General features: G+C 37.3%; 1 protein-coding gene across 1 annotated transcript; it reads left to right on the forward strand.

Annotated features, from left to right (window-relative positions):
• The first annotated feature begins 1,462 nt into the window (after positions 1 to 1,462).
• On the forward strand, positions 1,463 to 20,769 carry LOC107478386 (protein SEEDLING PLASTID DEVELOPMENT 1). Its single transcript, XM_016098524.3, has 9 exons — positions 1,463 to 1,877; positions 3,697 to 3,911; positions 6,434 to 6,584; positions 7,446 to 7,637; positions 17,644 to 17,806; positions 17,881 to 18,110; positions 18,952 to 19,131; positions 19,219 to 19,341; positions 20,280 to 20,769. Exons 1-9 carry the CDS (start codon positions 1,479 to 1,481, stop codon positions 20,571 to 20,573), a joined length of 1,947 nt encoding a protein of 648 aa, XP_015954010.1. The 5' UTR covers positions 1,463 to 1,478; the 3' UTR covers positions 20,574 to 20,769.
• Positions 20,770 to 21,146: the final 377 nt, after the last annotated feature.

Consider the following 21,146-nt stretch of genomic DNA (forward strand, 5'->3'; position numbering starts at 1 on the left):
CAGGTGTTCATTAAGCCAGACAAAGTACCGGCAACACCGCTCTTTAACCTGGAGCAATTTTTCAGATAACGCCATAATTAGACACATAACACTCTCATCCAACTACTATCAAAATAATCGTTCATTTTGAAGAATGGACACCCGAGAAACATCCTATTGGGATTAGATGCTGTTCTTGACTTGTAAAGAATGGCATAAATGCCGCAGAAGCATTTCGGTGCAACTCCATCTCGATCACAACCTCCTGCAATAGCGCCTGAAGATCCCCGTCCAGCTCTTGTGCATGAAGAACCCCCCTCACTCATCATGGACGATCGCACAAGCAGCGGCCATGACTTCCCCCTTGCATTTGGATGAAATAGGGCTCACTGGTGGAAACGGCGTCATTTGGCACTTAAGGGACGAATTTGTCCACTAAAAAATCGTCCCAATCCACCTTAGCAAGTGTAACGGCCACGTCATTCACTGCCCCTCCATGTCAGCTGGCTCTGTTGCCGTTTTTGGCCCAAAAATGGACGGAAGGGTATAATTGTCGGCCGTTTTAAAACGTGGGAGATCGAAATGTATTTTCCAATCTTTAGGGACGAAAATGTTCCCGTTTTAAAAGGTCAGGGACCTATTTGTCTTTTACTCTAAATATTATTATAATAAAAGTTAAAATTTGAAAGACTAAGATTTCATTTGGGAAATTTAAAAAGTAATTTTTTTGAGCTTTTGACTTATGAAAAGTAGTAGTATTAATGTCTGGTGCAATTTCTATAACCAAATTGTAACTTTCTAAGAAGCTATTTAGGAGCTTACAGAGAAGTTAAAAAAATGACTTCTCTCATAATACTACTACTTTTTATCACATTTTTTTATAAAATAAGCACTTTTAGAGATAAAAACGTAAATACAAAATAATTTATTTATAAGTTACTTTTAATATAGTCATTTATTGTTTAAATTATTCTATCAAAAAGAGCTTAATTAAGTTATTTACGTAAACTGAGCCTAAGAACTCGTTTGAAAAATTTTAAAAGTAATTTTTTTTATTTTTTGACTTATGAAAAATAGTAGTATTAATGTGTGGTACAATTTTTAAAACCAAATTGCAACTTTCTAAAAAGCTATTTAGAAGCTTATAGAGAAGTTAAAAAAAAAGACTTCTCTCATAATACTATTACTTTTTATCACCTTTTTATAAAATAAATATTTTTAAAATTAAAATCCAAATACAAAATAACTTATTTATAAATTAATTTTAATATAATCATTTATTATTTAAACTATCTATTTAAAAAGAAACTGCCAAACTGGCCTTATAATAAAAGAAACTGCCAAACTGGCCTTATAATAATATAATCCATGAATTTTAGGAACCAATAATTTACAATGTACTCCGTTTCCTTCTCTTCAACAGTCATCTCCAATTCATTTCCATTCGAAACGGATATTCTGATAGATCCCGTTTCATTTCCGTTTTCCCGCCAAAACAGATGCTCCTTCAGCTTAATCTTCTTCATCTTCCTTACAACCACCAACCTTCCCTTCCGAACTTGATAATCCCTAAACCTCTCACTCCACCAATTTCTTCTCTTCCTCAATCCTTCCCTCGAACCGGTTCCGGTCGGCGAGCGAGTCTGTCGGCTTGCCACAGTTTGGGTTCACCGGTTTTCTCGTTGCCGGAGGATGAGTTGGACGTGGAGCTGGGTCGGCTTCTGGCGCTGTTGCCGGAGGAGATGCGGCGGCGGGTCAGTGATCACCCGGAGCTGCACCAGCTGATGGAGGTGGTCATGGATTTGGGTCGGAAACCACTGGCTAGGTTTCCGTCCGGTGATTTCGTGATTTCGGAGTTTCCAATAACGGTTCAGGATATCGAGCACGCTACGGCTCAGGTACGGTGCCCTCTTCCCACTCAACCCTCATCTGTTTGAGATATTTCCGTTGGCTGCGATTCTTTGTGCTTCTTTTAGTTTTGGGGAGTGTTAGATACATTTGGTTAGTTATAAAAATTATTAGTTAATAAAACTTATGGGTTTCACTGTAATTAGTTAGTTAGTTAGAGTTTGTTGTTGAATTAGATTTAGTGTTAGGAATCTGTTAAAGACTTAAAGCACTGCACTCTGTGGCATGTGCCTGATATATATATATAGTCTTTTAAGTTTTTTGTTCGGAGATTATGTAGGGTGGAACTATATACGGAAGATGGTTTAGTGGTGAAAGACTTAAGTTGAATGGATAAGATTAGGTGCAAAGTGCAAACTATAGAAGTAAGTGATGAAAACTAATTTATTTTTTAATTAAAGAAAAATGAAAAATGAACAAATCTAGGTTCGGTTCCTTTTGGGTTTCAGTGTTATTCGTTAGATGTGAATCAAATTAATCTGAAGGCATGTAATTATAAACTTTCAGTTTAGAAGAAAAAGGAAAAGAAAAAAAAACTTCATATGTATAATTCACTAAGTTTATATTTATTGTTATTTCTATGAATAGTTTTCAGGCATATTTGATGTTTAATTGCTAATGAAATCAATTAACTGAAGTTATAGCATAGAAGGAAAAAAAAAAAAAATTGGATACAGCCTATTAAAGGCACACCAATTGGCTTCCAAATTCCAACGTAGGAAATTCATTTGGTTTGGTTCTAATTATTTAAAATTTTCTCTCTGTCTAAACCTTGAACACCCATAGATAATTTTGTAGGGGATTTAGATTCTCTGATTTTTCTTTAAATCTTGATCATAACTTAATCTATTAGAAAGAAAAATCCTGATCATGTCATATATCATATTTTGAAAGAAAAACACACAAATCACTTGTCTGTAGGTAATTCTTGGTCCCTTTACTGAAAAAATCATGTTTATATCCGAACATGTCCATTGATGCTTTCATGTTGTTAAGCAAAATAGGATTTGAATCCTTGTTCTGGACACTTCACACGAAGTGAGTGTGCCGTCATTGACGTTTTGCTGAAGCATGTATGAGCAATTAGCTAACAACAGGGAATCCTATTAGGTGCCACCAGTGCCTAGTTGTAGTTGGGTGTGTGGGAATATGATTAAAAAGTCCCACCTTCTAGAAGTTTTAATAACTCTCAATGCAACATAAAAGAACAACCCGGTCTTTTCTTGTCAGGTGGGTTGACATCATACCATTAATAATTGTGCTATATCATAAATTATGTGCATTTATAAAATTAAAATCTATGTTCTTTTCAATGGTGTCATCTGAGTTCTTTCTAGTTCTCACTCTTCCTCTACTTATTTTGGCTACCCTCCATCTGAAGTATTCTACTTAATCGGGCTTTTGTAGGTCTTCCTTTACTTATCCAATTCCACATCGTTATTTATCAAAAATTGATCTTATTCTCTTATTGGTTATTTTCTGTTCAACATGCAATTGTAAACATTATTTACAATTTAATAGTTTAATACATAATTTCCTTATCAACTTGAGTCACAACAACTCTAAATCTATCCAGGAGGAGAAGAATGTTATATAGGTTGCTTAGAAGCAAGGAAATTGAAAGTGTGAGACAATTTTCTTTTTCATTTGCCTATTTGGTCGAGAAGAATGTTGTCTAACTTGCTTCGTGAAGTGTGGAAGTATGAAAGTTTGAGAATGATTTTCTTTTTAATTTGGGCTAGGACCATAACTTATAATTGATCTTGGAAAGCTGTACTGTAACTGCCAATTCACATAACTATAATGCAGGTTGGTGATTTTGCTATTGATAATCGAGCTGGAATCAGTAGGACTTTACACCGGATTAGTGCTATCAGAAACCGTAAGGGGGCAATCATTGGCCTAACTTGTCGAGTTGGCAGGGCAATTTCTGGGAGTGCTAAATTGTTGCAAGATTTGGTTCAAGATGGGGCTTCTTTGTTGCTCATTGGGCCTCCTGGAGTAGGAAAAACTACAATTATTAGGTGAGTGATTCCTTTATTTTATGGTAAAAGTGAAGCTAGATATGAATGGAAGTGATGTCCCTGAAGTGTGCTATTTTGATGCTTCCTTCCACTTCTTGGTGGATGTGTGAATATTCTAGGTGCTAATTTGGGGATGGAACTGGGGCAGCACGGGCAGATATTTGATTACCTATACCTACCTTGAACACCCACACGTCGCCCTACTCCCAGCCCCATTCTGTTCCATACCCAAACCGGCAAGTATAAGCCTGTTTCACTGTGCCCGGAACAAGACCACTAGATAGATTTACAGTCTTTGAAACATCTATAACATGATGATTAACAAATTGAAGAATTAATCAGTAAAGTTCCCAATATGATTAAGTTCTTAAAAAGCATAATTAAGCACAAATATAATCCAAATTGTTCACAACACATAGAATAAAGATACTCTCACAAGTCAACAGATCAAAATAGCTTTAAAATATCAATATAATCTTTAAGAGGTAAATACTAAATCGGTACTCAAAAGATTTTTGATGCTGACAAAATCGTACTTGACTTTTGTTATTGACAAAATGGTCCCTGAAATATTTTAAAATTTGATAAGCGTGTCCCCGAGTTTGCCGGAGAACATTTCTGGCAAGCACCATGCTGACGTGGCCACTGTGTTTAGATGACCTGGCAAAAACCTCCATAACACGAAGATCTCGTTTCAGTCCTTAGGCTTCATCGGTGTTCCTTTGTTACTCTGTGCGCATTCTATCAACCTCGTGTTGTAGATCTTTGCGTTCTGAGGAGTAGTAGCGTTGTCACCCTTGGAAGGCTAACCAGACTCTGAAACCGTTATTTCCAAGCTTCTGTTTCCAAATCCTAGAGCATCAATGGCGGATCTCACAGGAAGGTAACAATGTCGGTCACTACGGGAACGAGGTTCGTGGTGAAGGTGGCGGAGGAAGGAGGGAAGGAAGAAGCGAGAACTGCCATGCTGTGCGGCGTTGAGACCTTAATCTTGCGGTCAAGGCTTTTAGCGTCGAGGTGGTCTTCGTTGTTGTCGACGGTCGTGGTGAGGTACTTGTAACCATTGCATTTCGCGATTCATTGTTAAATCCACTTTGATTCTCTATGAACTAACAATTTCGGACCATTACCGTGGTTAAAGCAAAGCTAGGCATAGGTAGTTTTAAATCTAGACGCAGCTGGCTGTCTCTGCACCCTTACCTCTTTTATCACTGAGCGGTCATTTAGGGGCCTTAGCTGGTGATCTGGGCTGTTTCCCTCTCGACGATGAAGCTTATCCACTGACGGCGATGGTGATGACGGAGGTGTCGGGCAGGAAGGGGAGGATGCGGGTGGAGAGCCAGGAGTGTGCAGCGGAGATGTCGGAGCTGATGCTGGCGACACAGGAGTTCTCGAGGGAGAGGGAGACAATGAGGTCAATGGCGGTGTTGGAGAAAGCTTGGAGGATTTCAATGTTAAGAGTCATAGATCTTAACCTTGTTGATGAGTGTTGACTGAAGAAGCTTTGCTACTTTCTTTGGTGATTGAAGGTTGTTACCCAGCGTGCATAGTTAATGCCCACTCCTGAAACTGAAACTGGAACCATGAGCAGTGTCAAAAGCAGCAACACGGTGGGGAGGGGGAGGGGGAGGGGGGAGTGCGTTGGGGAGGGGAAGGATAGGGTTGGGGTTTTTGCCAGGTCATTAAAACACAGTGGCCACATCAGCATCATGCTCACTGGAGATGTGCTCCGTCGAACTCGGGAGCACGCTTGTCAAATTTTAAAATCTTTCAAGAACTATTTTGTCAATAACAAAAAGCAGGTATTATTTTGTCAACGCCAAAATCTTTCGGATACCGATTTGGTATTTACCTCTAATGCTAAACTAAAGGAAGCTTAAATTTATCACAACACAAGAAAATTCACCAACTTTGTTAATCCTTATCAGACATTCATTCATGGGCATTTTAGTTGGAGCAATCTTTGTCTTTGAACACCTTCAAAGGTATCTGTAATTAATTATTCATAAAGTACATAAATTAGAATCTAAAATAATCAACGTCTCCAAAAAAAATGCTTTTAAAATTATGCAAAACGAAGTGTCCACTGTTGAATAACTGACTCGAATAGAGTCGGTTGGGTCGGGTCAAGTTGGCGTAAATTGCCTTCCCTTGCTGGAAATGATACATTTCGAAGTACACACGTTACTATAGTATATAAAAATACACTGGTTTTAGTTTTTCATAACTAATTTGGAAGTAGAAAATCATGCGCCTGACTTTTGCAATTTGCTGTTTTCCATTCCTTCGTGGTTGTGATATCTTTTCATCTAACAAAAATAAGTACATGAAATTTCTGTTTATGCTAATGCTTTAATTATGTACTTATGGAATTCATAGAATAAGGGCATTGTCAGCAATGTATACTTGGCTAATGTTTCTCTGATGATACATTTCTTATATTGTTTTTCTATCGGTGTGCCTTACTTCCTGCTTCAAGTTGGAAATATTTGTATTTTATTTTGTTCTATATATATACACAGGGAAATAGCTCGGATGTTAGCAAATGATTATAAGAAGCGTGTGATGATAGTTGACACCTCCAATGAGATTGGTGGTGATGGGGATATACCACATGCTGGAATAGGCAGTGCTCGACGTATGCAAGTCCCCAACGCTGATATGCAACATAAGGTAATGGCTGTGCTAAAGGTTAACCTGTTGGTTATTTGTGGATAGTGTGTGTAACTGTATTATCTCTCTATTTTCAATGATTCAGTGGTGACTGAGAATGAATACCTTGGGGAGGGATTGCAGTTCATTCTGACCAGATAATCAGGCTTTTCCACTCCAGATTAGATTGTCATTTTAAATATAACTACCTATACATTTCCACCAGATTCTCTTGTTTCATACTTATACAATGATATTTGATTTATTATGGAAATCAGCTGAAAATTTGATCTGGTAGGTTCAGATTTTACTTGGGTAAATTTTCAATTCTGTTGCATTTGGGTGTATACCAGTTTTATGAATTAAAAAAGGCAGCCCGGTGCAAAGCATCCGGCTTGCACAGAGTTCGGCAAAGGGCTGCATCCAAATGACATAATGTAGGTAGTGCAACTTGATGGGTGGCTGATTCCATAGCTTGAACCTAACTTGAGGTCATACATAGATAACTGGATTGTTGTTCCAAGCTTTCCTTCACCAATTTTACCCATTGTGATTTAATATTTACCTTTGGTTGAGTAATAGTTGGAATAGATACAACTCTAGAAGTAAATTTTCCATCATTAAACTATGAACCAATTACCAAAATTTTCATTTTAGGCTACCACTCCTAAACATAAAACTCATTGTTTCTCAAGATTTATTTAAAGGTTAATTTATTCCAAATTACCTTTCTCTTGACTCAGATTTTACATCAATTATCAAAACACACTACATATATTTCCAGACCATGTAATGTGTAAGAGATTGTTTCTGATTCTCTATCCCTTGAATGTTTTTTATCTTCCTTCTGACCATATTTTTGGTGCCTATTGTATTGGTCAGGTATTAATAGAAGCAGTTGAAAACCACATGCCACAAGTGATTGTAATAGATGAAATTGGTACAAAACTTGAAGCAATGGCTGCTAGTACTATCGCACAGCGTGGAATCCAGCTTGTTGCCACTGCTCATGGAGTCACAATTGAGAACCTAATAATGAATCCATCATTAGAGATGCTAGTCGGAGGAGTACAGGTGAGGTATAATGCAACACCTTCATCTAAAGAAAAATGACAAGTTGATTGTCATAACATTTGATATAGATTTAGTTTTTGAAATTGTGTGTGATCTAAGGTGACCATGCTCTTAAGGCGACACCCTCTTGAGTTCTTGTAGCTTTGAACGACATGGGAACATGTTCGGGATCCAAAAATGGAACTTTGAATGTGAAACTAGGGTTAGTGTATTTCATATCTTTATAGGATGAGTAAATAACCATTTTGGTACTTGAAAGATTCAGATTTTGACAAAACGGACCTCCGCAAATTTGTTTTTGACAAAATGAATCTCCACTGCTCCATTTGACAAAATTACCTTATTGTTAACCCATCACTCTGCACGATTAGGCTATTTTTTCAAACGGAACAGATATTTAGAGGTTCATTTTGTCAAAAACAAATGTAAAGGTCCGTTTTGTCAAAATCAAAACCTTTTGGGTGTCAAAATGACTATTTACTCCTGCAGGATTTTTCACTAGGATGACTTCTCAATGACATACAGAAATCATAGGAAGAATAACTTAAGGGCCTTTTTCAACATTTTCTGGTTTTAGGATTTTATGGAAAAAAATGGTAGAATCTTATTTTCTAATTTCATATCCTGTTTTCACTCTTTTCTTCACAAAATTCTAAAAACGGATAATATAAAAATGAAAACATGAACCAAACAAGCCCTAAGGGCACTAAAAAAGTTTGTCTTGATAGAGAATGATGTCTTTTGAATTTGCATGCTTGAAGTTGTGTCATCCATGGTTCAGATTACAAGGCAAGGAAACCAAACAAACATGAGTTTGACTGTGTGCAAGGGCACCACTGATTGCTACAAGACAACAACAAACAACAACAAAGTCTTATCTCCATTATCCTATATAATACATTCAAGATACTTAAATCTGTTTATTTGTGGTAGGGGTGTTTTTTCCAATTTTCACTTGTGTTAGTGTTCTCTTCTGGTACTAAACTCACATTATATATTTCATCTTATTACGGCTTATACACAAACTACACACCTCTAAAGATTCTCTCTACAAATCTAATTTCTCATTAAATCTTTTCTTGATTCTCCCATAAGTACGATGTCATCGGCAAAAGCATATACCGTGATAAGTGTACTTGGATATGCTTGACAAGTACTTCCAAAACCAGTGCCAATTGAAAATTTTTCTGTCAGACCATCTTTAGTCTTTACATTACTTGTAATCCCATCATATATGTCCTTAATTTCATGAATATATGCAATCCTTAGTCCTTCTTGAAAACCTTCTGTTGACTAGATCAAATCAAAATCAAAATCAGATTCCTAATTCCTTTCATGAATCTTTTATGTAAATAGAATTAATTATAAATCTTTTTCTTTTTGGGTTTAGCTTAATTTTAGGGATTTTATGATTAGAAATCTTTCTTTTATTTTAGGCTAGTATTTTTCCCTTCTTTCCTATTTTCTAGTTATTTCTATTTCTGTAATTCCTCTATAAAGAGGCTGATTCCCTGTACATTTGACAATATAATACATTCAAACACTTCAATTTGGTATCAGAGCAGGATCTCTGCACTGTGCCTCTGATTTATAGCTATGGCTGACAGTTCCTCAGTCATTAATCCTGAACAGAAGGAGAACACCACTCCTACCCCATCAGATTTAAAATCTGAGCAATGGGTACTAGTTAGTGGTGACTCCCATTCAGTTCAGATCATCACATTTCAACTCAATGGGTCAAACTACCTTAGGTGGTCTCAATCAGTTCAGATGTATATCCATGGAAGAGGGAAGATTGGATATCTCACCGGTGAGCGAAGCCAGCCTAACATCATTGACCCACAATATCATGTGTGGGATACCGAAAATTCCATGGTGATGACATGGCTGGTGAACTCAATGGAGGAGGATATCAGCAGTAACTACATGTACTATACCACAGCCAAAGAATTGTGGAATAGTGTCAAGGGAGTGACAATGTCACCAAATATTTCCACACATTGAAGCGGGTGTGGCAGGATCTTGACCACTTCAATAACTACAAGTGGAATTCAGCCGCTGATGCCAAACACCACCAACAAATAGTGGAAGAAGGGAGGATATTCCAGTTTCTTGCAGGCCTCAACGTGGAGCTAGATGAAGTTCGTGGCAGAATTATTGGAAGAGCAATCATACCCTCAATTGGAGAAGTATTTGCTGAAGTTAGAAGAGAGGAAACTCGTAGAGCTGTGATCATGGGAAAAGGCATTATTGAACAAACCTCTTTGGAGTCTAATGCACTTTTAGTGGCACCTGCTGCACTTAAAAGTTCATCAAATCAGAAGCACCCTTCCAAGTACCTTAGGATTCTAAAGACAGTATCCATGTGTTCTTGACCAGGTGAATGCATAAACTGGCTTACCATGCTCACAGCAAAGGCTATATCCAGGCGTGTATGGGATAAATAGATTAGCCTCCCTACCAACCGCTGATATCTCCCTTTGTCCGTTACATTTTCTGGTTCAGCTGGCTTTAATTTTAAGTTAGGCTCTATAGGTGTTTCAGCAGCTTTACAACCAAGTAATCCCGTTTCTTTTAAAAGATCTAGGATGTACTTTCGTTGGTTCATAAAAATGCCTTCCTTAGACCTTGCAAATTCAATTCCAAGGAAGTATTTTAATGAGCCAAGTTCTTTGATTTCAAATGCTTTGGCAAGCTTCTCCTTCAAGTCTTTTAGCTCCAAAAAGTCATCACCTGTCAGAATAATGTCATCCACATATACAATTAAGATGACAGTTTTATTAGCTGCTGAATGCTTATAGAAAAGTGTATGGTCAGCTTGGCTTTGAGTATAACCAAGTCCCTTCACCACCATTCCAAGTCGTTCAAACCAAGCTCTTGGGGATTGTTGCAATCCATAGAGAGATTTCTTTAGTTTGCACACTTTATTCCTCCCTAGTTCAGCTTCAAATCCAGGTGGAAGTTTCATGAACACCTCTTCCTCTAGTTCCCCATTCAGGAAAGCATTCTTTATATCGAATTGATGTAAAGGCCAATTGTAATTCGCAGCAAGAGATAAGAGAATCTGCACAGAACTGAGTTTGGCAACTGGAGCAAAAGTTTCTCGATAGTCTACTCCATAAGTTTGTGTATATCCTCTAGCTACTAACCTAGCCTTATACCTCTCTATGCTTCCATCAGCATTGCACTTGATGGTAAAAACCCACCTGCAGCCAACCAATTTTGTATTCTGTGGCAGATCTACAATCTCCTAAGTTTCATTTTTCTTGAGTGCATGCCACTCTTCCATCACTGCTAATTTTCAGTTGGGATCATCTAGTGCTTTCTCTATGTTCCTAGGCTCAAACAGATTTGTAATTTTAGAAGTAAAAACTCGATGTTTTTGAGAGAGATTTTGGTAAGAGACATAATTGGAAATTAGATGGATGGTGCTGGTTTTGAGTACCTTTTTGGTGCAGCTTCTGGTTTCTTTTCTAAGGGCTATTGGCAAATTATTATTAGAAGTGACAATTTTAGATTTACCTGGAAGTTCCTGAAGTACTACAGTTGGGCCATCTTCCGGATTTTCAGACTGGGTTGGTACAAAGATGATAGGCTGGTCTCTAGTCTTCTTGGGATATTTCTGAACATAACACCGAAGCTCCTTTTCTTGTGGTATTTCTTTTCCTGTTTGGATTCCAACTAATTCTGGCACAATTTCAGAATTGGTTTCCACATCTTGTTTTGCAATTGTTTCAGAATTTACTTGGTTAGTGAAAGTTGTATCCTCAATATGTAAGATAGGAGTGGGTAAAGGTTCATGCAAAAAATTTTCTTTCCGTAGACTCTCCCCCTGAAGAGAATTTTTTTGAAAAAAGGTTTCATGTTCCAAAAAAGTAACATCCATACTTACATGAAATTTTTTCGTGTGTGGATTGAAACATTTATAATCTTTTTGACTTGGGGAATAGCCAATAAAAATGCATTTTTCTGCCCTTGGATCAAGTTTACTTCGATATGAAGGTGTATGTAAAAACACAGTGCAACCAAATACTTTTAAAGGTAAGTCAGAATGCAACCTATATGCTGGATAATTTTTTTTGAAAATATCCGACGTTGTGCAGTAATTTAACACACGTGTGGGCATTCGATTTATGAGATAGGCTGCTGTTAGAACAGCATCTCCCCATAAATATTTTGGAACATTACCCTCAAACATAATGGCACGTGCTACTTCAAGAAGGTGTTTATTCTTCCTTTCAGCAATGCCATTTTATTGGGGTGTATTGGGGCATGTAGATTGATGTTGAATACCTTTCTTTTGAAGAAATTCACCAAGATTTTTATTAAAGTATTCAGTGCCATTATCACTTCTTAATATTGAAATTTGTGTCAAATTGTGTTTCTACCATTGTTGAAAAATATTAAAAAATTTTAGAAACATCAGATTTTTCATGCATGAGATAGATCCAACATAGTCGTGTGTGGTCATCGATAAAAATTACAAACCATTTTTTTTTCAAATTGAGTTGTTATTTTTGATGGACCCCATACATCACTATGAATCAAGTGGAAAGGTTTAGATGCATGATAAGGTTGAGAGTAATAAGGAGCTCTATGACTCTTTGAACGAATACAACTTTCACATTTAAGTAAGGAAGAATCAATATTTTTAAATAAACTTGGAAACAAATGTTTTGATATATGGAAAACTAGGGTGTCCTAGTCTATTGTGCTAGAGAATTATTTGGTCCTTTATAGGCATAGAACTTATACCACTAAATCCTTGAGCTATTTTATCTTCCGAAATATCCTCAAAGTGATAAAGCCCATCCATCATCTTAGCACTGCCAATCATCTTCTCCGAAGTCCGGTCCTAAAAAATACCATGAGTGTCAAAGAATGTCACAGCACAATTGGAATCCTTGCAGATTTTACTAATAGAGAGAAGATTACAAGAAAGCTTTGGTACATGTAGGACATTTCTTAGGTCAATGTTTTTGGACAGTTTAATTGTACCTTTTCCAGCAATAGATGAAAAACTACCATCAGCAACTCTAATTTTTTCATTTTCAAAGCAAGGAGAATAAGTTTTAAATAAAGGGGAGAGGCTGTTCATATGGTCAAATGCACCTGAATCGACAATCCATGGTGCATTCAAGTTTGAGGTGCAGTTAAGGGACATAGAAATACTAAAATTACCTGTTTGAGCCAAAGAACCACTATGAGTACTAGACACAAAACTGGAATTTAACAGCCTTATGAGCTGCTCAACCTGTTCCTTACTCAATGATGATTTTTCAGCCTCATGAGCAGTTGGGGTAGAGCCCTTGTATGCATTTTCCAAGTCAATAAACACCATGTGTAGATCCTTCTTGTTAATACTGCACCTCTACGAAATTCTATTGAACAAATGTATAGCCTTGGTGGGGGATTCACCAAGCATAAAACTAAAGTGGTTCTCCAAATATATCTCCAGTCTCCGTTTCCGTTCTATCACCCTCTCCGATAACTTTATGATATGACTCATGAGTTTAATCTCATTGTAGTTTATACAATTTTTTATATTCCTGTTATTCTTTTAATAGGGACTAAGATGTTCTTCTTCCACTCATTTAACATCTTCTTACACTTTAAATATCTATGAGAATTTTGGGTAACCAACCAACGCCTTTCCTTTTTAAACTTTAATCAGAATATCGTCTAAGTCTACTATTCTTCATTTGCTTTAGGGCTTCATTTATTTCAAAAATCTCGATTTATTTTTAATAATAGTTTTAACTTTTGGTCTGCTTCCCTTTTTTGTAACCGACTAGAGCATAAAAGAGTCTTCTATCCCTCATTAAAAAACTTGTGAAAGTAGCTCTTCCATATTTGATTAATGCTCTCATTTGTGTGAAAAAAGTCACCATTCTTGTCCTTAATGCACTTAACTTTATGCAAATCTCTCGTCCTTTTTTCTTGGCTCTTTTCTATCTTGTATATAACTCTTTCCATTCGTTTGTATCCAAAGACTGATAAAGACCCTCGTATCCTCTTGTTCTCACTTTACTTACTGCTAACCGTCTCCTTTTTAGCCGTCTTATATTTTTCCCAATTTTCGTAATCAGGTTCAAACACCACTCTTTAAAGCATTTCCTCTTTACTACCTTCTCTTATACACTTGTGTTCTACTGCCATGATTCGTCTCTTGCTCCGATACCTCTTTTGCCACATCTGATAACTTCTACTAACTCATCCACATCTAATCATCACTTCTGTGTCTGTCTCACCTTGCTTCTTCTACTCATCTTTGAAAGTTTATTTGTTTTTAACCTTTCATTTGCCACCTCTTGGTTCTGGGTTTTTTCCCTTGATGCTTATTCCTCACTTTTCACACAATGCAAAAAATACATGATGAGCAGCCTGTGTTGTGTAGTCAAACTCTCTCTCGGAGTAATTCTGTAGTTAGTGGCAAAATTTCTAGTGGACTCTCTCTAACAAAAGGAAATCGATTTGAGGCTTGTCACGCCATTCCTATAAGTCATATGATGTTTGTCTCTCTTCTTAAAGCAAGTATTGGTTTTACCCTCAGTATGGACAACTCCAGAAACACGACTCCCATGGATTCCTTCGTATCCATTCCCATCATTTCTGACATGATTGTTTAAGTCCCCACCTGATATCTTATCTCCAAACAATATGTTTCGAACTAAACTTCTCTGCTTAGTTCGTTTAAGTAGGAACTAAGCTTAAATATAGTTTTGAATACCACCCTCAAACTAATGGCCAAACCAAGATGGTGAATAGGTGCCTCGAGATATATTTGCGGTGTTTTGTAGGTACAAAACCCAGACAGCGGCCCAAACTTATCTAATGGGCAGAATTGTGGTTAACACCACCAACAGTGCTTTTACTAAAACAACTCCATTCAAGGCCTTATATAGAAGAGACCTTCCCACTTTCCTCCAAAGATTCACCTTCGCAATAGAGGTGGTTAACGAAATGCTGGCAGAAAGGGATGCTGTCCTGGATGATTAAATTGGCACCTTAAGTTAGGCACAAAACTGCATAAAGAATTAGGCTGCCAAGAAGTATAGGGAGGTGTAATATGCAATAGGAGATAAGGTGTACTTGAAAATCCAACCCTATAGGTTGAAGTCCCTTGCCACAAGAGTCAATCAGAAGCTCGGTCCTCGGTTATATGACCCATTCAAGGTTGTCGAAGGGGTTGGGATAGTATCATTTAAGTTACAATTCCCTCGCACGCGAGTATACACCCTTTGTTTCATGTATCCCTGCTGAAGAAGCCTGTTGTTGAGAACATTCCCTGTGAACCCTTGCCCAAAGACCTTGTAGAGGATTGGGAAAATTGAGTGAAGCCTCAATTCCTGACTTGTGCAGAAATTGAGAACAAAGGGAATGCCATGCTGGCATGTGGGTGTGCGTGTAATGCGTGTGTATTTCCTGTTAGGGGAAAGAGGGATATAAAGGGTAAAGAGTGAGGAAAGAGGCTGAGGCTAATTTTGGGAGTTGGCTTGGGAGAGTGGGGCTGCTATGCCCTGTTTCTCTTTGCTTCTTGTGTATTTTCTTCTATTTTCTCTTCAACTGTGAGCTGAGATCCAGACTCATCAGTTTGAATAATGCAATCAACCTACTTCCTCTAGTCCCTGGTTTGTGGTTTCTTATAGAATGCTGTCAGGAAACTCATGGGGAATGGCAAAGTGGTAGTTTGAATGAGAAAATGATGCCATAGAAATGAGAGGGCAATGGTTCAGGTGTTTCAAACCTTGGAAAATGGATGAAAATGTATAGTTGGAAGAAGAAAATCTAGGTTCTTAATGTTTCTAGGTTTTAGGAACTAGTTAGTGGAATAATGTTACATGTTGCAAAGGAAGGTATTGGTGTAACTATGTTGAATAATGGAGAAAAAGAGGTGTTAAAATCCATGGTTAACCATGAAAATAAGAGAGTAAACAGTAATTCAGCAAATGGGAGAAAGGAATATATTACTCTTATGTGATGTATCTTATATGGGAGGAATACTAGCATCTATTTATAACAATAATATAATCCTAATACTAATAAGGAAATAATGATAAATATCGAAGCTAATCCTAAGATATCGTATTGGATACTCTTTAATATTATATGACTCGTGATTTCTAACTCTTCCCCTCAAACTTGAGCATATAGATAATATGCAACATGTTTGGAACATAAATAACTTACAAGAGAGATTATTTGATAAGGTGAGACATCAAAAGATAATCTCTCCATTTCTAAGACTCCCCCCAAGCTAGAGCTTACTAAGCTTTAAGCCTGTTAGTCTGTCACAATAATGCCCTTAAAGATAAAATATGGTGAAGACAAAACTGTTGAAGACGGAAGAAAGCCAGTGGCAACTACCAGATACATGCTAGGGCCAGCGGAACAGCTGGAGATGTTTAGGCTCCAGCAGGAACAGCTAGATATGTGTTGCAGGCAGCTGGGACTGTCAGGACATGCCAGGGACAGCTGGAACTACTTGGGCCAGTAGGAAACCTGGGAAGGTGACTTGGTTCAACAATTATAGTCTTTTTTCAAGATGCCATAGAGAGCATACAATTGGGAAGACTCGGTGAAAGATAAATATCACCATTGTTATGATTCATAATGGGAGGTTGGAAGAAAAACACAACCCAATAATCATCACATTGTGCCAAGAGAAGAACTAGAGGCCAAAAGTAAGAATAATAGATGCTGGAGGAGGTTATGCGGACAACAAAGATGTCAAACGAGCAAAAACCAGGAGGATCAATAGTCATGGCACCCATTAGGGATAAAATCAAGTTTGTGGTGCTGTAGTGGACTAGTGGATGGATCAAGGAGATAAGCACATATCCAGAGTGCGCGAAGAGGTGAGCACTAAGGTAGCAATTCCCAAAGGAGGCGGTAGACCTGCCGTGGAGACAGCCATGGATGATCAAGGCAGCAGTGCTAGGGGAAAAATGGAAATGTAGAAAATGCAAAATAGGAAAAATGGTGGATGAGAAAAACGCGACCACATCCGGAGAAAGGATGGTGAGGCAATCACAGCGGAGTGTGAATTGTTGGACAGTGACGCTGTTGGCAGGGTTGAGCATCGGTGTTCAATGATGAAAATGTTTAATTTGTGTGGAAGGATATCCAGGGTCTTAAAGTTTCTGGGTTTTAGGCACTACTTAGTAGAATAATGTTACATATCCCAAAGGAAGGTATTGGTGTAGCTACATTGACGTTAAAATCCATGATTAACAAAGAAAAGAAGAGAGTAAAGAGTTATCCAGCAAATGAGAGAAAAAGTATATTACTCTTATGTGATGTCAGTTTCTATTACAGTATGGTTGAAATTTTGGCTTTTGTTGCCCCCTTTCTTCCCTCTCTTCTAACTAAAAGTTGATTTCCGGCATAGTTTAGTTTGGCCTTGTGTCCTATACAAACCTCAAGCCATAAGTCTCGTGCTGGAAGAAGTGTCTTAGAGATATAATAAAGGGTTAAGTACGATTTTGGTCCCTAAGGTATAGGCCGAAAATTCTTTTTGCATACAAAATCGTCTCTAAGGTTTAAAACCAAGTTTTAAAATCATCCTTTATATTAAAATTTTGGAGTAAATTACCCATAACAAAAAAATTATAAAATAAAAAAAAAAAAGAGAAAGAGAATGTTTCTGCTCCTACGAAGGGGGAAGGGAAGAAGAAAGGGAAGAAGAAGCTGTTCCTCGATCCACCTCAAGTTAAACCTTAGGGACGATTTTGTATGTAAAAAAAGGCTGGGGATGAAAAAAAGTTTTCGGCCTATACCTTAGAGACCGAAATCGTACTTAACCCTATAATAAAAGCCAATTATTTGCTTTGTTGTCCTAAGAGCATGAGCTTTTGAGAGGAAATGGTCTATGACTTAAAGTGTATCCAAACAATGATGATGTTATATTTTTCTTCATCCTCCATATCCTATTTACATGAGCAACTAAACCTACGGGCATACATTTATTCTTTTTGGTTACATCAGCTCTACTATCATTTTCTAGAGTGTGACACTGGGGGATGAAGAGGCCAGTCGCAGGGGTGTCCAGAAAACTGTGTTAGAGAGGAAAGGGCCATCAACATTTGGTTCTGGAGTGGAAATTATCTCCAAGACACAGCTGAGGATTCATCGTAGCCTTGAAGCAACTGTTGATGCTATTCTTTCTGGTAATTTTCTTCATGGCAAAGTAAATGGTTGTGGATTGATTTATGACTCCATGCTATTTGTCTTGTTGGTATAGGTCGTCTTCCAAATGTTGAAGTGCGCAAAATGAAATCTCAAGAACAAGAAGAGAATTCACCCAAGGGACCTGTTATTAACAGTTCTCCTAATGGCAACGTTATGTATGAAGATGCAGTAGAGCAGGCTGATGACCAAAATGATCAAAATGTATCTCCTTCTCAGTTGCCTAATGATATGGTAGAGGATTCATGGGAACACAAAGTGCCACTTCGCCTGTTTTGTTATGGGGTAAGACATCATTTTCCAACAGCTTTTACAATTCATGATATCAGATTTTTTTTTCTCTGTATAATTACATTGAGTTTGAAGTAGATGACAAGGATATTTGCACATATGAGATGCAACAAATTTGGTGGTTCAGTGTTTGCATCAGAAGAAACAAACTAAAGTTTTCATTTCTCTGAATTTATTAAATATCTTCCCATGGTCAAATCTCCCAGTTATGCCCTGCCCTGATGATTATCCAATGAACTTATTCATAATAACATGTTCTCTGCTATTGCTAGTGAGTAGTGATAGAGGAAAGAAATATTTTTTTTTGGTGACTATTGACGAAAGAGATATGGAAGGGAACAGTGTCTTCCCTTTCCATCTGAAAAGTAGATAGTTCTAAAATTATACATAACATATATTTACACTTACAATAACTTTTTCCTCCTAGTTAAAAGAGAGATCAATGGATAACAAGAAAAGGAAAGGTATTAGACTATTGAATGACAGAGGGATCCTACCTCTTAGAGAAATGAATAGATAACAAGAGAATAAGTGACGATATTGAAAGACATAAAACTAGAAAAAGATATCTAACTGTTATCTACAACATTCTACCATTTAGGATTTGAATATGTGAAATATCTAACAAAACATCAGAAAGATAAACAAGAAACAATGAGTGAGGGACAATGCATTCTTCTGTTTGATTGAAGTAAAGAAACCAATGAAAACCAAAGCAATGAACAATGCATTCTTTTTCATCTATGTTTTGTTATGTCCTATTTACAATGCATTTCTTTTTCATTTTATGTTTTGTTATGTCCTATTTAACTTACAGAATGATCATTAATTATAGATTTTAGAGGCCACTGTTATGCAAGGGGTCAACCAGTTGAAAATGAATGATGCAGCCCTTCAATTGACTGATAATATTAGTGAGGCACATGCCTTGCTTGCCTTGCAAGCAAAGATTAAAAAGAATCCAAGGATCCAAGCTGCTGCTAAATCTCATGATATTCCTATATATGTAACAAAGGTAACAATTACCTAAAATTGCCATGTGTTATTATAAAAGAACACTTCATCTAAAATTTTTGCGTAACATTGTTTTCCCACTTTGTAGACAAGTTCATTGGAGCAAGTAACAAAAGCCATACAGGCATTAGTAGATGATCATGAAAATGGTTTAAAGGATTCTGTATCGATGGATAAGATTAAACTATCAGAGAAGATTGATGCTTTGGAGGTAAACATTGTAGTTTGATATAGTTCTGATTTCCTATACCCCCCCCCCCCTTTTTTCTCTTCCCTTTTTTTCTCCTCATGCTGTAGGAAACAAGTAGCTTGAGACTTCCAACAGCCCGTAGATGGGTTCCTCTGTATCTACAACTCAAATAACTTAAACAAGATAATCCATAACTTTTAAGGGTGTACATCACATGAAGGACAATTGCAATTTTCATTTCATTCTTTCCATTTGAGATTATGTCATAAATAATTCGTCTCTTAGGTGATAAGTAGGGTGTACACAGTTGGGTCATTGGTATGTATGGTGCGGGTGGTATAGCGTATCATGGGGCTATTTTGGTGGATACTGGATTGAGAGGTGGTTCTGGTGCTGTTGGTGTCATGGTGGTTGCCGGTAGGTGGAAGGCTGGTCATGGCTCTTGGTGTTTGTTGATGAAGCAGCAACTGAGGGTGAGGGCAGGCATGCTATGCAGACAGGAGCACATGTGAAAAATATGAATAAAGTGAATGCTCAAAATTGTCAGTTGTAGCAATAAAATTATCTTGGCATAAGTAGAGTAGGATTTTTATGGCTCTAGAGAAATACTAATAATTTACTGGTTTATGGTATAATAAATATTTTTGCCGTGGGTGATGCAACTGAATGCCGGGTTGCAATACATGTGATAAGTATAGAAAATTGCCTAACGAGGCGATGATAGATGGAGCAGGATCACTGTAACTGGAGTGAAACTGATGGAAAATGTCGCCATTGGGAACAATCAACTGAAGCGGATACGGATTCCCATGGTAGCAATGACAACAAAATGCTGCTTATATGTGGACATTGAAAAATACCATGCCCATTGATATCACATGATCTTTTACAACTGAAATTCGTTATATTTCAGTCAAATGGACTTGCAGATATCTGACAATATCTTTTTCACCTTTCAGGAGGCAAGAATGGCTATCGAACATACTGTAATTCCTAAGGGAGAACCTGTGGATCTACTTCCAAGGACATCTCACATACTGTCTCTTCAGCTGGACCTCATTCGTAAATACCAACTAGAAGCAAGGAGAATCGCTGGAGAGTCAGATGTACATTTGCGCATCCTTCCATCCCATTATATGACAGATGAAGAAGCAAAAACTGATGAAATTTCTGAGTTTGATGATTTTGCTTCCAATGGCAGCGCCAATGGCTCACCATACAGCTTGGACAGATTGCCCCTTCTGCCTGAGTAAGTAGTATATGGGCTTGGTTAGTTGTATATATTGTATTCAATTATTCATACATACTTGAAAGATAAGAAATAATTTGAATACTTTGTGTTATTCTGAACTGTACGGGACCTCGACAATTTCTGTACTAATTTGTAAATTATACATATAAAATCATGTTTACAATAAATGGAGAAATACAGGAAATCCAGTATGATAATCTCACTTATTAACAGCCAATGAATCTGGTTTGGTTGTGTTGGTTGGTTGACATGGTGGCAAGAAAAGGTGCCAAATCGTGGTGAAGTAAAAATATAGTTGGGAATTGAAAAGAAAAAATGGAGGGACGGCGGGCAGAGGTTCAGGAAAATCAGTGAAAGCTAGGGGGACGGAGAGGATGTGATTATGCTTCCAGATCGGAAACTCTCATGCCAGTTTGAATGAGAAGAGTAATCTGAATTATTGAATAACTTGTGTGTTACTCTAAACTGGACAGGATGTCTACAACTTATACACCCTAGGATTAGGCAGGAGACCAAGATAGCTATATATACTTTCATAAAGTATATAAGTTAATTTAAGATTTAATAACTATAA

The sequence above is a fragment of the Arachis duranensis genome, chromosome 3 (assembly GCF_000817695.3).
Source record: "Arachis duranensis cultivar V14167 chromosome 3, aradu.V14167.gnm2.J7QH, whole genome shotgun sequence".
Lineage (NCBI taxonomy): Eukaryota > Viridiplantae > Streptophyta > Magnoliopsida > Fabales > Fabaceae > Arachis > Arachis duranensis.

Bases quoted from the DNA above. Each gene is read 5' to 3' on its own strand.
- LOC107478386 (XM_016098524.3), top strand. From the start codon at position 1,479: ATGCTCCTTCAGCTTAATCTTCTTCATCTTCCTTACAACCACCAACCT. The intron at 6,585-7,445 runs GTAATGGCTGTG...TGTATTGGTCAG, and splicing joins ACGCTGATATGCAACATAAG to GTATTAATAGAAGCAGTTGA. The intron at 17,807-17,880 runs GTAATTTTCTTC...TTGTTGGTATAG, and splicing joins TGTTGATGCTATTCTTTCTG to GTCGTCTTCCAAATGTTGAA.